The sequence below is a fragment of the Tachypleus tridentatus genome, chromosome 2 (genome assembly GCF_004210375.1).
Source record: "Tachypleus tridentatus isolate NWPU-2018 chromosome 2, ASM421037v1, whole genome shotgun sequence".
Classification (NCBI taxonomy): domain Eukaryota; kingdom Metazoa; phylum Arthropoda; class Merostomata; order Xiphosura; family Limulidae; genus Tachypleus; species Tachypleus tridentatus.
This window is the reverse complement of record NC_134826.1, coordinates 83,036,706-83,053,958: the sequence shown is the minus strand read 5'-3', so window position 1 is coordinate 83,053,958 and position 17,253 is coordinate 83,036,706. Positions and strand designations below refer to the sequence as shown.

Genomic DNA, 17,253 nt, shown 5'->3' with positions numbered 1-17,253 from the left:
GTGCCATGGTAGTGAGTGTTGTTAGCATGAAAGGAAAAAGAGTAAATCATGAGAGATTGGTTTGATTAGTTTCGTATCTTTATATAAGCTTCTGAACGTGACTATAACGTCTGCAGTATATGTTAGCTCCGCCCCTCTCGTGAGCGCGTGGCATGTTCTCTCGTTTCGTAGGGTAACGTTAACAAATAAGCGATGCCGACATTACAAGGGCTGAAGCGTATGGACCAAACACTATTGAGTAGTAAGAGACGGAGCACGTGCCCACGTGGCCCGCTGTATTTTATTTATATACAAGGAGGGCTCGACTTATTTTCGATATTTAGTATTCATAGATCTCTCCGAACTTTGAGCGGTGACATTGGGCTCTCTGGTCGTTATTGGCTTATTGGATTGGGATTAACATCTACAGTCTGCCAGACGAGTCAGCCAATGAGAAGCTTGCATCGTCATTCAAATATCTTTGATGATTACTTGTCAACAGGACAGTGATATCGTCGTGGTAGCTATACATCTGATCCGGTGTGATATGGAACAGCAAAGAACAATCTAATACGTTTTAAAATATACTTTCCGAGCTCTGCAGTTTAAACTCACTTTTTTTAAATAGAGGCGTAAACGAACATTTCTACACAGAGAAATCTTAGAAATAAAACATTTTTCGACTATTTCTCGCAGGTTGACAAAATGTCACGTTCTTTTCTAGTGGATTCTCTTCTCAGCTCACGTTCCACTCCTGCTTGTCCAGAGACAGACTTCTCTGTCGGGCCCAGAAACAAACCCAATAACAACGTGATGGGCTGGGGAAAACCATACCAAACAAATACCACAGAGTCATTGCATGTTCCACTTTCAGCCATTGGGGGTCAGTTTCATACAGACAGTCTTGGGGCCGAAGCCCACCGGTACTATTATCGAAAGTACGGACTATCTCCTGATCTGGGTCTCAGCCGACTTTACTGCAGTCCGATGTACGCCATGAGATCGGTGACGAACCCGCTGGCGAGCACCGGGAAGAACTGCCAGACTTCGCCTTTCAAACCTGTCGTTACAGGCACCTGTGTGGGGTCGACGTCCGTCGCGCCGACAGCAGGGTCACGGCTAGTGTACCCTTCGTTGGTTGACCGAAGAATAGTACATCACCTGAGCTGTATCACCGATCCAGTGGAAGAACGGAAGCGGGTACCAGCACCGTGCCTTTCGCGGTACAACGGCTCACCAGGCCTCCAGCCTGAAATGTTCTCTCCGGTCAAAGGTAAGCCTAATTCTATCCGTAATGGATATCCTAACCTTTATAATTATATAGGTGAGACCGCTTTTATTAATATAACACACAGCAAATAGGTTGACTAGATCTTCCATAAGGACAAACTACATCAGTACGTCATTCCTCGTGAGGTTTCTACTAGCAATTAGAAAATAAAACCAATACGTAACAGGAAAGACCACAAGACATGGAAAAATAACGAAACAAAATTGTTCGAAACAAGCAAAACCGCGCGTCTGGGACGAAAATTGTTTATTAATTTACAACGTTTTGGGCAAAAGCGCTTCGTTAAAACCATATTACAAAGAAAAAAGCTTAGACATCCCCCCGGAAAAAATATCTAAAATTTTGTCGAAGCCTTTTTCTTTGTAACACGTTTAAAATCCCCCCGAAGAAAATAATCCTCAATTTTGTCTAAGCCTTTTTACTTTACAACACGATTTAAAATCTTCCCTTCGAAAAAAAAAGTCCAAAATTTTGTCTAAGCCTTTTTTTCTTTGTAACACGGTTTATACTACCCGACGAATGGCTTTTGCCCAAAACATTTGAAATTAATACAAGGTTTTCGTCATAGTCATGTGACTTTACTAACTGTGAACACTTTTTATAGATTTAGCTAGTAATTAGTTAGAGATTAATCATAAGGAATGTTATTTTAAAATGTATTTAAAGATTCAACATGGAGCCCGAAAAATTATCCTCAATCCATGAAAAATTCCAGAAGAGATCTATATAAAAGATCGTTCCACTTGACCCTAAGTTATTGCATGATTAAGGCATCTTTCTTTATAAACCTTACCATGTAAGACATTTCATTAACCGAAATACATTGTTTGGAATAATTTCCTCGGCAATAGTTTGGTTTTCGGTTCCTAATAATACTGGGACAGAACAAACGTTCCATAACTGGATTCGTGTTTGTCTGTTTTGTTGGATTTCGCTCAGTGCTACACGAGGGCTATCTGTGCCAGCTGTCCCTAATTTTGAATTAATAGGCTAGAAGGAAGGTAGCTAGTCATCACCACCCACCACTAACTCTTAGGCTACTCTTTTGCCACCAAATAATGAGATTGAGCGTCGTATTTTAACGCCTCTACAGCTGAAATAACGAGAATGTTCGTCAACTGGATTCGAACCCGCAACCCACAGATCTTGTGCCGCGTAACCTAGCCATCAGGCCACGTCAAACAGTAACCCACAATAAAAGATGCAATAAACAAAGTGTTACACGTATTGCATGTAGAAGAAAGAACCCAGTGTGACCACACTGTTACTAATACATCTCTGTTTCCTCTACAACAATGCAGAACGAAAACAACTACGAGGTAGCTTAAGAGGATTAAACCTTCGAGCGGTTAGAAAATTATTACCCTTTTCAGGCTTTTTTATTTTTCTTCTTCAAAATCTTTTGGAGTTTGAGGGTATCATTTATTGTCCCTTAGTGTATTGTGTCATTTATAGCTAACCATTTTTCGGAAAGATCGGGTCTGGTTAACCAGACCAGTGCTTGGCTCGTAAGCTGAAGTTCGAATCCCTGTCTCTAAATATGTCGCGGGGGCGTTATAATGTCACCTCCAATCCCACCATTCGTTAGTAAGAGAGTAATCTGACGTAAAGACCCAAATAATCTGATGCACGTGAGAGAAAATAAACACTATCTTTTTTATTTTCTGTTTATTTAAAACCAAACCAATTCTTTGTAAACATTCGTTGTTTAGAGCCATTTATCATTGTATATTTTGAATTTCGCGCACAACTATACGAGGGATATCTGTGCTAGCCGTCCCTAATTTAGAAGTGTAAGACTAGAAGGAATGCAGCTAGTCATTACTTCTCACTACCAACTCTTGGCTACTCTTTTACCGATGAATAATGGTATTGACCGTAACATTATAACGCCATTATGGCTGAAAAAACTAGTGTATGTGATGTGACGGGGATTCGAACCAGCGAACCTCAAATTACGAGTCGAGCTCCATAACCACTTGGCCATGTCTGGCCCCATTTATTATTACCCCATGTAAGTGCTCAGAATGTTATGTCGTTTATTTCAGAATGTTCTCGTAAATTTACACAAAGGCTATCTGTAAGTATCAGTCCTTAATTCTATCTAACCTGATACACTAGAGGGGAGGCAAACTAATCAAGAACACTCACCGCCGTCAAACAAGTTTTCACTTCTTCATCTCTTCTTATCTTACCGTTCCCTTCACACCGTTACGATAACTGTGGTCGAGGATTCAGTTTTAGCTTCACACACAGATAAGCATACATGGAATTGACAATACGTGTTGATTGTAAACGAAATAAGCATAATATTTCCCTGTATTCCGTACGTCATATTATATACAATAACATGGCTTATTTCATGTTTAACGGCAGTTGGAGAAATAAGTTATAATGAAGTTTTTATTTTATTTCATTAATTTTATTTGTTTATTTATTTTTAGTAGCCCGCCATCTATTCGTTGATAATTTAAAAGATAAAAAATAAGTTGTTGACAATTTTATTTTTAACTTTACTATAAAACAAGATATTTTCCACTTGATAATTAATCACGAACAAACGTCGTAAGAAATAAGAAATAGAAAACAGAAAAGAGGGAGTTCTTGATAAAACCCCTGTCAATCGAGTTACTTCACAGTGGTCACGTGCTAAGCGGGAAAACCAACTTACCGACATCAATAAACATGTCATGAAACATTATCTGTGTGATAAACAAACGTTTCGTTGATGCCCAATGAGCCTGAACTAACATTTTTGTAAATGTTAGGTGAGTCCGAATCTGTACCATAAACTAATATTTTGTTGACGTTATGTAAGCTTCAAGTTGAGCCAAAGACAAACATTCTGTTGATGTTAGGTAAGTTTGAGTTTGTGCCAAAGACAAACATTTTGTTGATGTTAGGTAAGCCTTAATTTGTGCCAGAGACAAACATTTTGTTGGTGTTAAGTAAGCCTTAATTTGTGCCAAAGACAAACATTTTGTTGGTGTTAAGTAAGCCTTAATTTGTGCCAAAGACAAACATTTTGTTGGTGTTAAGTAAGCCTTAATTTGTGCCAAAGATAAACATTTTGTTGGTGTTAAGTGAGCCTCTCAAGTGTCTAAATAGAAAGACATAAAAGATAACATATCGATCATACGTAAAGTAATATTTAAAAAAAAAAACAATATGAAAATCTGTTAATATAATGTATGGCTATATCTGTACGTTTTTAGACATCATAGATTAATCAATATCTGATCTTACTAGCGTGGCCATATGTGTACTTTTAATTGTACTTACTTTGATTATGTTAACAAGACGATATTTTAATAAAATACGGTCTGATCTTACCAGTTTCAAACTTGAAAAATAAACTCAAGGCCTTAGTGATTTCTTTCTTTCTGTCCATTCCATATCATTTCGAAATAAACACCTCTTGAGCATTTAGAAACTATGATTACTGATGCCACACTTCAAAGTGTATTTCTACTTGATTTAACATAATATTTGCAAAGAAATTACACTAGAAGTGAAAACAGAAAATTTGCGTAACGTAAAAAAAAGAGTGTATATTTGGGGAAAACAAATATTTTTCATTCTTTGAAACCTAAAAGTAAAATCAATTAATGTCGAAAAAAGTTGTTACTGTAATTTTAAGTTTTGTGAATAAACGAAAACTGCTTGATGGAAAATTTAATCAAATTTTATCGAAAACTATAAATGTTCATTTGATTTTTACAAATATAACTTTTGTTCATTACATAGTCGTCACGATTAATGTTAAGCCTAATGTTTTTAAATAAAAACTACGTACTAATATATCGTAGTATACAACAGTTAAACGTTGCGTTTATTGATAACGATAGGAGAATGAACCATGTCACACGAACGTGAACAAATAAACAAACAATCACAAAAATCAGCAATTGTTACATATTTACAAGGAAGGTCCTACTTAGAACGATTTATAAAAATATATATTCAAGATTTTCTGTATTAACGAACTCGTGAATACCCGTTACATAACGTTGCTACGACAGAAATCTCTCTGAAACAATATTCGTGGAATATTTCGTCACTGTTGACTAGTTTGGTTGTTTAAAACTCTTATAACTTTATATTGTTCGGCATATCGTACATGTATATGACTTGAAATCAGTTACCACTTTTACTACAGTTTAAAGGAAACCATTTACTTATAATGTGCCCAGTTATTTAAAATGTAGTTTATTCCGGGCCTACTTATGTTCAACATTAAAAGTGAAACAATAGATATAGTAAACAATTAATTATATCTTTAGTGAGTATAGCTGAAAGTGGCCTAATGGTCAGTATGTTGGGTTATGGATCCATGGGCCAATGATTGGCGTTCTATTGCCGCTTATGCGTCTTGCTAGACACTTTGACGTTATAAGAGTGATGGTCAAGTCCACTATTCGAATGGAATAGCGAAAGAGTTAAAAGTTTATGAAGCTCAATTGTCATATTCCTTCTAGTTCATCACTGTAAAATTAAGAAAAGCCAGCACAAACAGACTTCGTATGTAACGTGGCACAAATATCTGAAACAAACCAAACAGAACAAAACATTCTCTAACAATATTAAGTGTATCACTTTATCAACATAGGAAACACATGTAGGCATTATCAGAACACTAATTACCTGGAATTGGAACTAAGCTTTTATAAAATGGTTCCCATTTTCCTAATTTGATCTTGTCTTGTGCGATACCTGTGAGATCAAGTTAGAATGATTCTTTTCCGAACAATGGAAACGCGTGTTATCCACCTGTTCGGATTATTTGTAGTTCTTATCATGTGTTTCCAGGTTTGTATGAGGCACGCTCAGCTCAAAGCATATGGCGAGGATAAAACTGTAGATTATTGTGGTTATAGAAGAAGTCTTTGTACAAAGTTATGAAGACAGCTGTTTTTAATGTCTCACGTGTTTGTGTGTAGAGTAGGGTAGGTGCGCGAATATTTTCTTGATTTCAATGATAAACGTTTTAGCTTTATGAACTGGACTAAATCTCATGATTTAAACATAGATCTATTTAATACGTTCTAAGGTATAGTCCAAGTTAGTAATATTTCAGTTTTATTAATGGTTTCCAAACATGCGCTCCTATTAAATAACATTATTAATTTATATTTAGTGTATACAAAGATTTTCCAAAGATAAAATAATATGATTTTCGATTTTATGGTCGTTAATGTATTAAATAGGAAGTTTTCAAGGAATGAGGCGTCGCAAAAGATAAATACACCCAGGTATTGAAGAGTTTTCAAGACGTAAGGATCCTTACGGTAATGGTGTATCAACATGGCCATTCTAGAGGTCCTTATGTTCTTGATGACGAGAAACCCACTTGAAATAAAAATGTGTCTCAGAACAGCTCTTATGGGTATTAACTTTTATTGATAAGCAGAGAACAATGTTTGGACCACCCTAGGTCATCTTCAGGTTAACAAAGAGAGTTACAACTGACCATTGCCGGACACTTGTATTAGGGACGAGAGTATAAACGGGTACAGAATTGTAGGGGGCGAGGCAGTTGTATGTTAGGTTATTAATTAATTAGTATAGGTAGAAAGGTGTTCCTTTATATTGGTTTAATTTTGGTTTTAGTTGCGGTGAAAGTAGGACTTCTTTGAGTTTGTGTTTGTTTATATTTGTTTCCCTACTTAGTATCTGGGAGTTTTCTATGTTAATGTTGTGTTTATTTGATTTGTAGTGGTCAAAAACGTATGAAGGTGATTTTGTTGTTGTTGTTTGAATCTAGTTTCCATTTTTGTGCTTGTTTCTCTAATATAGAAGTCGTGTATTTAATAAATTATGTTAGTGTTGTGTTTGTCAGCGTAAGGTTTACGTAGTATGAACTTTAGTTTTGTACCTGGTTTTTGAATAAATTTGGCGTTTACTGGAATGTTGTGTTTTGTTATAAGTTTTTTTTCCAAATATTGGTTATTTTTTCGCTCATGTCTGGAACATATGGTATACAGCAGTATACGGTTTTGTAGTTTGTTGTATCTTGAGATTTATTGTTGTTTGTTTGTTGTTGATCTAAGTGTGCGCACATAATTTTTTCCACGAGTTTTTGATACATATCCCCAGCAACCAATTAGCAACCCTTATAGAATTCACTACCACCAAAACTAACTTTATGTTTAATAACCAAAACTACCTACAAATAAATGGACTAAATATGGGGAATCCCGTGCCACCAGTTCTAGTCAACATTTTTATGACACAGATTGAGTCTCAGACGATCAATTCAGCCTTACACATACCACAATACTGGTACAGGTATGTTGATGATACAATTGCTGGATTCACATCTACAGAAGACACACTTAGTTTTTAAATCACGACACACACTAGTATTAAGTTCACCTGCGAACAGGAAAAACTAACAAATAGCATTTCTTAACCTCAAAATCAGTAGAACTGACACACGATTCTAAACAAAAATCCACAGAAAAATCACCCATACTGGATTATGCATTCTCTTGGATTCAGCATATGAAACAAAACAAAAACTCAACATATTAAGAAACTAAATAAACACAGCCACAAAACTATGTTCACCTGATAAAATTAACGATGAAATCAACAAAATAAAACAACATTTCATCAACGTCAACAAATTTCCTCAAAACACCGTAGACAAAATTATACGCACACACCTAGATCAACAACAATAAATCCCAAGATACAACAAACTATAAAACCTTATACTGCTGTATACCATATGTTCCAAACATGAGCGAAGAAAAAAATTATAACAAAACACGACATTGCAGTAAACACCAAATTTATTCCAAAAACAGGAACAAAACTGAAGTCCATACTATGTAAAAATTACACTGACAAACACCATACCAACATTATTTATAAAATACAATTTGATAACTGGCACGACTTCTATATTGGAGAAACAAGTAGAAAAATGGAAACTAGATTCAATTAACAAAAAACAAACAAACAAACAAAACACCTTAACACATTTTTGACCACTGCAAATCAAATAAACACGATATAACCATGGGAAGCTCCGAAATACTAATTAGAGAAACATATAAAAAACGCAAAATCAAGTAAGTCCTACTTATATAGCAAGTAAAACCAAAATTAAACCAATACAAAGGACCTTTATACCTATACTAATTAATAACCTAACATCCAACTGTAACGCCCCCTACAACCCGTTTATACTCTCGTCCCTAATACATGTTTTTGGAAACGGTCAGTTGCAAACTCTCTTTGTTAACCTAAAGATGACCTAGGAAGGTCGAAACGTTGTTCTCTGCTTATCAATATAAGTGTTGATACCCATACCAGCTGTTCTGAGATACAGGTTCTCACTTTGCTTGTCGCTAAATGTGGCAGGAGGCTTTAATTTACTATATCCATATTATCTACAATCTAGTTGGGATTGTATGTTCATGTTCTTTGACGTTTTATTTGGTATAACATTTAATTCAGTGTGTCAACGTTGTTTATTACTTGGTTTGGTATAACATTTAATTCAGTGTGTTAACGTTGTTTATCTCTTTGTTTGGTATAACATTTAATTCAGTGTGTTAACGTTGTTTATCACCTGGTTTGGTATAACATTTAATTCAGTGTGTTAACGTTGTTTATCACCTGGTTTGGTATAACATTTAATTCAGTGTGTTAACGTTGTTTATCTCTTGGTTTGGTATAACATTTAATTCAGTGTGTTAACGTTGTTTATCACCTGGTTTGGTATAACATTTAATTCAGTGTGTTAACTTTGTTTATCACCTGGTTTGGTATAACATTTAATTCAGTGTGTTAACGTTGTTTATCTCTTGGTTTGGTATAACATTTAATTCAGTGTGTTAACGTTGTACATCTCTTGGTTTGGTATAACATTTAACTCAGTGTGTTCACGTTGTACATCTCTTGGTGTGGTATAACATTTAATTCAGTGTGTTAACGTTGTTTATCTCTTTGTTTGGTATAACATTTAATTCAGTGTGTTAACGTTGTTTATCACCTGGTTTGGTATAACATTTAATTCAGTGTGTTAACTTTGTTTATCACCTGGTTTGGTATAACATTTAATTCAGTGTGTTAACGTTGTTTATCTCTTGGTTTGGTATAACATTTAATTCAGTGTGTTAACGTTGTACATCTCTTGGTTTGGTATAACATTTAATTCAGTGTGTTAACGTTGTACATCTCTTGGTTTGGTATAACATTTAATTCAGTGTGTTCACGTTGTACATCTCTTGGTGTGGTATAACATTTAATTCAGTGTGTTCACGTTGTACATCTCTTGGTGTGGTATAACATTTAATTCAGTGTGTTCACGTTGTACATCTCTTGGTGTGGTATAACATTTAATTCAGTGTGTTCACGTTGTACATCTCTTGGTGTGGTATAACATTTAATTCAGTGTGTTCACGTTGTACATCTCTTGGTGTGGTATAACATTTAATTCAGTGTGTTCACGTTGTACATCTCTTGGTGTGGTATAACATTTAATTCAGTGTGTTAACGTTGTACATCTGTACATCTCTTGGTGTGGTATAACTGTTTAAGTAAGAAGTGTGTGTAGAATATAACACATTCTAATATTTCCACTTTTGTCAAAAGTGATCCATGCTCGTCAGCGACTGTTTAATTCAGACGAGTTTTCGGTGTTAGTCCTGACTCATTTCCACACCTATCACACTGTTCTAACAGTTACACGAGTTTCGGTCTATTCTACTATAGCTCACTGAACTAATATAATGTTACAAGTTTCCTCGTTCTAATCTTATCATTCTACCACATGTTACGACGTAACAACAGAATGACGGCTCTTTACTATATACAGTCCCTTTCGTTTTACATGTTATAAAAATAAATTACACGATGTAATTTATTCGTCATACAGATAACGCTGTTTTACTGTTAAGGTTGCAACTAACTGCGTGGCATACTGTCCGAATGTTTAACAAAGCCAATAAAGAAAAAAGCCATCGTAGGGAACGGTCGAAAAAATAATGGAAGTAAAGCGGTATGTCTCCAAGAGTTTTTTGGGTTTTCTAACTCAGCCAAGTCGAAATTATCTAATTATTTCCTTAATTAAGTACTTCGCCTGGCAAACTCACCCCCCCCTCTCAGTGGCATAGCAGTATATCTGTGGACTTACAACGTTAGAAAGCAGGTTTCGATACCAGCGATGGGCAAAGCACAGATAGCCCCTCGCGTAGCTTTGTGATTAACTTCAAAGAAAATAAATGAATCGTCTGGCTAGTATACACACATTGAGAAAAAAACGTATACGTGTTCACGTCAAACGTAGATGTCCATTACAAGTAACTTCTGAGAAATGGTACTAAATGATGGACTATTCAATGTTCCATCAGTTCAAAGGTCGATACAAGTTCTGGTTTACATGAAAGAAAGTAATATTTAGAAATAGTTTACAGCAGTTTAAAAAACGAGAAGTGAAATACAAGGAGGAAATATATTTTCATGTTAGGACATAAGGGATATTTTGTTTTTTTCTGTTTTTTTCAGGAGTAAAAACATGTTACTGAAGGTGTTAATATTTGCATCACTGGTCACGTAACTTATTGATTTGTTTGTTCAAATTTCGCGCATAGATACTCGAGGGCTATCTAACCTAGACATCCATAAATTTGAAGCGATAGGCTATAGAGAAAGCAGTTAGTCAACAACACCCACCGCCAACTCTTGGAATATTCTTTTACCTACGAAAAATGGAATTGAGCATATCATAACAACGCCTTCAGGGATGCACGGCCAAACATGTTTAGTTCACTCACGGAATTCAAACTCGCGACCCACGGGCTGCTAGTCGAACGTCTTAATTATCAGGTCAAGCCTTAAAGGATCGAACTTCCCAAATATATGGATTCGAGCCTCGTCGATGGCTTTGTTAGCCTGAGTCATAGGAGCCACTCTCTACCATCAAATAAATAATGGACGAAAAACTTGCCGAGCAACTTTTAAATATTTTTTTGTTTTAACGTGATTGTGGTCTCCAAGAGGTGGTCTACGAATCACATCAAGGATGCCTACGAAATCCTGATTCGTGGCCTGGGTTATGATGAAACATTGTAAAAGAATGCAAATCGCGTCTTCCCTAAGAAGCTCAGGCCTAGTCTTTGGCTTTATGGTCATAACCTTTAGTGGACCAGTGTGAAAATACTTGAGGACCTCTGATGTGTGGTATAATAAGACCATTTTCAAGCCTGTGTTTTGAGGGACTACAGTCAATCCACGATACCAGTAAATTAGTAGCTCGGAGCTCGTTACATCTGTTCATTTCGAAGTAAATACGTCGTGCTATTTTTCCGATCACCCGATCGAGAAAGAGTGGCCTATTGGAATTGAAATCGATTTACTTAAATGATTATATTTGGTTAAAATTTGGAATATACGCCTTTCTTCTTCTGTGTACGTTTTTGAAGCTGGCCCTAGAAATACTGATATTGAGCAACCTGAAAGGAGTCTTAGACACGTGGAAAATCCTGCGATAGTTTACCACGGAAGTCTTAAGTCAAAGCTCGGAAGTTGAGGGTTTTTGTTATCTCGATTAATGTTATCCGTGTGAAATGCTATAGGCTTCTTGAACGAGAGTTAAATACATTTTATTTGAATCAGAAGTTAATTTAACATTATCATACACAGAGTCCTGATTGTACAAGACACGTATTTATCATCATTCGTCTCCCAATCGGAAGAGCTAATAGCACTGAAAATCAGAGTTCGATTCCTGCAGTCGACGTAACACAGAGAGCACATTGTTTTAGTTTTGTGTTTAACAGCAAACCCAACACCCTGCTTTTTAAGATGCCTAAAGGAAGCTGAGAATAAGATGACAACGAATGGTCACCCCGTCCCCAGAATTTAATCAGCCCGGCATGGCCAGGTGATTAAAGCGCTCGACTCGTAATCTGAGGGTCGCGAGTTCGAATCCCAGTTACACCAAACTTGCTTGCCTTTTCAGCGTTGGGGCGTTGTAATGTGACAGCTAATCCCACTATTTGTTGGTGAAAGTGTAGCCAAAGAGTTGGCGGTGAGTAGTGATGACTAGCTTCCTCCCATCTAGTCTTACACAGCTAAATTAGGGACGGCTAGCGCAGTTAGCTCTCGTGTATCTTTACGCGAAATGCAGAAATAAACTATCGTTAGGCCTAAGACAAGTGGATTTAAATTATGGTGTGAGCAATTATAATTATTATTGTACTAAAGATACGATATGAAGCATTCAACAAGATCCGTAGTTTAAAACATGTTATTAATTTAATGTAATTTTCGTGCTTTAAAAAAAACTTTCTCGCTCATGTAACAATATCGGTGTTAAAAAATATTTATGAGATCTGTGTCTCGATAAACAGCTTTGTTTTTGTCGGTTTATATCTTGAAATATTTTGTTTGTTTCTTTTGAGTTACGCGCAAAGCTACTCGATGGCTATATGCGCTAGCCATCCGTAATTTAGCAGTGTAACACTAGAGGGAAGGCAATTAGTCATCACCACCCACTGCCAACTATGCGCTAGCCGTCCCTGATTTAGCAGTGTAAGACTATAGGGAAGGAGGCTAGTCATCACCACCCACCACCAACTCTTGGGCTACTCTTTTACCAACGAATAGTGGGATTGGCCGTCATATTATAACACCCCCACGGCTGAAAGGGCGAGCATGTTCGGTTGGAGGGGGATGCGAACCCGCGACCCTCGAATTACCAGTCGAACGCCTTAACCCACCTTGTCATGCCGTCTGGGAATAACATTACCACTTTGCTTTGTCTGATTAGGCCTTTTATAGACTTTTTTCTTTTCTTTCTTACAGACTCGAGAAGTTTAGTGATCGTTTCTAACAAACAGCTAGATATGTCGTCATATCCAAACTCACGGAACTGAATAAAAACCAAAAACACCTACTTTATCAACTTCATCAATTGACCCAAAAGGCCAAAGGAAATATTATGTTTCATTGGAACTGTTGTACGCATGTCTTATTTTTTAAGCACACGGAAAGTTTATTCTCGTTTCATTAAAGACGTGCGCATTACGAGCAAAGTGTACACGGAATGGGATTTGGTGGCACAGTAACAATAGTTTGGTTGGATTTGTTTTGCATTTCGCGCAAAGTTACACGAGGTCTATCGGCCCTAGCCGTCCCTATTTTAGCGGTGATAGACTAGGTGGGAGGAAGGCAGCTTGCCAACATCACCAACCCGCGCGCATGTTCAACGACAGAAATTCGAAAACGCGACCATTTTACTGCAAGACGCGCTCCTTAACCATCGTGCTATGTACAGCGAGCGACAAAGAAAGCACGCTAGGTAAAGTCACTTGAGAAAAAATGCAAAGACAAGTGTGTTACAAAATGAATTCCAGAGTTAGTAGCAGTTTAAGAAAACACCTGAAGAAGGCGTTCTATCAAGTGTCCAATTTTGTCCCAGTGTGAATTTTTTTATCCAACACCAAATAACGTATTTTATAACGTAGAAACATTATTAACAACTAGATGTATTTCCGCAGGGCTCTCTCTTTCTCTTGAAGCTCGTGTTATAATTATTTTTGTCATTCACACGTGCTACTAACGTCATGACATTACAAAATGCAACGTTAAGCGTTATTATATGACATAATTTTTGTGTCTGCTGTCTGACTGGCAGACAACAAACTATTGTATACTGATATGAATGGTTAAAACAGGTGACACGGTCCTAGGTTCCCATTTTGAAGAAGATATGTAACAACAGATCACACAGAGATTTGTTCAAACGTACTAGTTTTTGCCTCCGGTGGGTTAGTGGTAAGTACGGAACTACAACACTAAAATCTGAGGTCCAATTCCCTCACCTCGGAGGCCCTTTGTGGAGCTTTGCGCTAACACAAATAAACGAAAGCCATACCCGTCGTATTTTTAAGCTGTTGTTAACAAAACAACAACAGCAAGTCAAAATTATTCAATGAAGAATGTACTAGATGCCTTTTCAATAATATAGAAGTTTTACTCTTTATAAAGTTCCTTAAACAACAGTTACTAAACATTCTCAGAAAGAATAACGGCCCGCCAGGTGGTTAAGGCACTCGACTTGTAGTCAGAGGGTCACGGGTTCGAATCCCCCTCCCACCAAACATGCTCGCCCTTACAGCCGTGGGGATGTTATAATGTGACGTTCATTGGTAAAAGAGTAGCCCAAAAGTTGGCGATTGGTGGTGATGACTAGCTGCCTTCCCTCTAGTCTTACACTGCTAAATTAGGGACGGCTAGTGCAGATAACCCTCGTTTAGCTTTGCGCGAAATTGAAAACAAACCAATACAGAAAGAATAAATCACAAAAGTTATGATAAAAACACATCTGGTCTTCGTAAATATGAAATAATGCGAAAATTGAATTATCGAAAGGCAACGAGTTCGTTTGTTTGATTTAAGCACAAAGCTACACAATGAGCTGCATGTGCTCTGTTCACCAAGGGTATCGAAACCCGATTTCTAGGATTGTAAGTCCAAATACTCGTAAGCAAATAACAAACAACATAGATACTTAAATTAGTGTTTACCTAACGTGGGCTGGTAAAACAAGATAACTAGTAATTATGAAATAGCCATCTTTGTTCCAAGAATTAATTTGGTTTATTTCGAATTTCGCGCAATGCTACACGAAGGTTATCTTCGCTAGCCGTCCTAAATTTAATAGTTAAAGACTAGAGGGAAGTCATTTGTTCCTAGGATACTAGCCTGCTGATACCGTATAAATGTACTTCTAAGCAGTTTGGTGTACTTTGTAAAAACAGAAATGAATTTAATGTTCATACGAAATTTTTAATGTGATAATAACAACACGGAAATATTTTTCTATGAAACTGACAAATTTTAAGGAGAAAATGAGTTCTAGTAAAAAGTTTATTTTAATGTAAGTACGGTTTAATAGTCGAAAAATAATAATTATAACAAAATAGTCTATTTGTTATAAAATAAACGTCTCAAATTAGTTATTAATAATATTTGTAAGTAAAAACAATTATTTTTTTTCTTAAGACTCTGCGACAAAAACGCCCTCTGACGACCTTGCAAGTAGTAAGAGAATTCGAACAGCATTTACCAGCACCCAATTATTGGAACTAGAGCGTGAATTTGCTTCCAATATGTATTTGTCTCGCCTTCGTAGGATCGAGATAGCTACATACTTACATTTATCTGAGAAACAAGTAAAAATCTGGTTCCAGAATCGTCGGGTGAAATACAAGAAAGAAAGTAATGTTCAACATAGATGTCGATGTATTCGCACTTGTTCCAACAATCGATCGCAAGAGGGCGTGGAATATGAAGACGAAATATCTAAACGAGCAGGATGGCAAGAAAAAGAATCAGTGACACCTATTTTGAAATCTAGGCCAAGTTCCTGTTCCAGTCCGGAAGTGGAAACAGTCAATTGTAAATCATTTGTTTGTTCTCCCGCCGAAAAGTGTGAAACAAAAACCGGTTTTTGAGAGAGAGAGTAAAAAAAAACAACAACAATTAAAATAAACATTTTGATTTCAAGTGTAAAAACCGTGTTTATCATGAACTTAATGTATTTAGTGTGTTGGCGCTTTAACCTCTTGACAGTAAAATGAAGGGAACGCACTTATTGTTTTGAGTAATATATGTAATTAAAATTTGATTGGATAATTGATAATCTTGTAAAAGACTTTTCAGACATTCCAAAAACTGTAAATATTGAAAACTTAAATATTTTAATATACAGTCTGTAAAGTTCTATAAATACGCTCGTGAAAACTGTATTTACTGCCGAAGAAAAGTTTTCTTTTAATTCACTAGTTTATCACAAAACTTCTAAAGAACATCTAGTATTCCATAAGAGAAGAACGTAGCCATTAATCGCTTTTCATTGGACCCATGTTCACCCAAAGTGCCACTGATACTGTCTAGACTTAAATAAATAAGTTAAACACCATTACAGTGTGATTGTTGTAAATAACATATAATTGTACTTATATCGTGAATGTTAATGGTTTATGGAGTTTTAAACATAAAGTGAATGGTTTAAGGTAGTATTACTTAACTCAAGTTTGATTAATATATGAAGTTTAGACCTCTACACTTATTAAAGAGTGTGTACAGTAGCCAAAGGTGATTTTAAAAAAGAAAGTTTCAACTGAACTTGTTTTATTTGTAAACAAATGCAGTATATATATAATAAACTTCTCAAGCGGTGAAATGAAGTGAAACATTTGTCGTTCAATCAGTTTTTATTTCTGTGCTGATAAAACCAATCATTTATACAACACATCCTCAGTTCTCAGAACCTGAGCGACTCTGACATTTTCCGATATCTCTCCTGAAAATAAGAAGAACTTTTCTGACACTTTTCAGTTCATGCTGTCAGCAGTTCTCATTATCAAATCGACTCTGAAGTTATTTGTCTGATATCAGTTTGTGAAATAGCATTGATAAAACCGCAGTGGTGAAACGTTTCTTGAAATAAAAATATATTTATAAAACAATGACATGTGAATTTCCATATTCCATTAATTAGGTTCTAATAATCACGCAGGTAGTCCGTTGTGTAGTTTTGTGCTTAGCATGAAACAAATATCAAAATTAAAGGTAGTTTTACTGCGAACTTCAAAGTTGACTGAGGTGTAAATTAAAATGTGTTTTTCCCACACTGAAACTTTATATACATTATAGATATGTACTGCCATTGAATAAACATATGTACAGATAGAGAGAAAAAAAATGACACTCCTAAAACCCACTCTCACGCCATCTAGTTTAAGTTTTATGCTTTCTACGGAAAGCAACCCAGTGGTGAACGTGTGTATGGTCTGTGATGGTTTTCCATTATTTTAGGCGTTACTTCTTTAACCCCTTGTAAAACCTAATCCTTCTTCTGTTTTTTTTTAACGTGGACACAGGGTGAAAATGTGTATTTGTTGTGTTAAACGACAGACACGTTTTACAAAATATCGAAGTAATTTTTTATTAGAAGTGCG

General features: G+C 36.1%; 1 protein-coding gene across 1 annotated transcript; it reads left to right on the top strand.

The window, feature by feature from the left end:
* Positions 1 to 230: 230 nt before the first annotated feature.
* Positions 231 to 16,706, top strand: LOC143244386 (uncharacterized). The gene is made up of 2 exons (XM_076488951.1): positions 231 to 1,252; positions 15,293 to 16,706. Exons 1-2 carry the CDS (start codon positions 685 to 687, stop codon positions 15,742 to 15,744), a joined length of 1,020 nt encoding a protein of 339 aa, XP_076345066.1. The 5' UTR covers positions 231 to 684; the 3' UTR covers positions 15,745 to 16,706.
* The last annotated feature ends 547 nt before the right edge of the window (positions 16,707 to 17,253 follow it).

Coding starts and splice junctions, on each gene's coding strand:
- LOC143244386 (XM_076488951.1), top strand. CDS start 685: ATGTCACGTTCTTTTCTAGTGGATTCTCTTCTCAGCTCACGTTCCACT. Junction 1,253..15,292: donor AATGTTCTCTCCGGTCAAAG/GTAAGCCTAATT, acceptor TTTTTTCTTAAG/ACTCTGCGACAAAAACGCCC.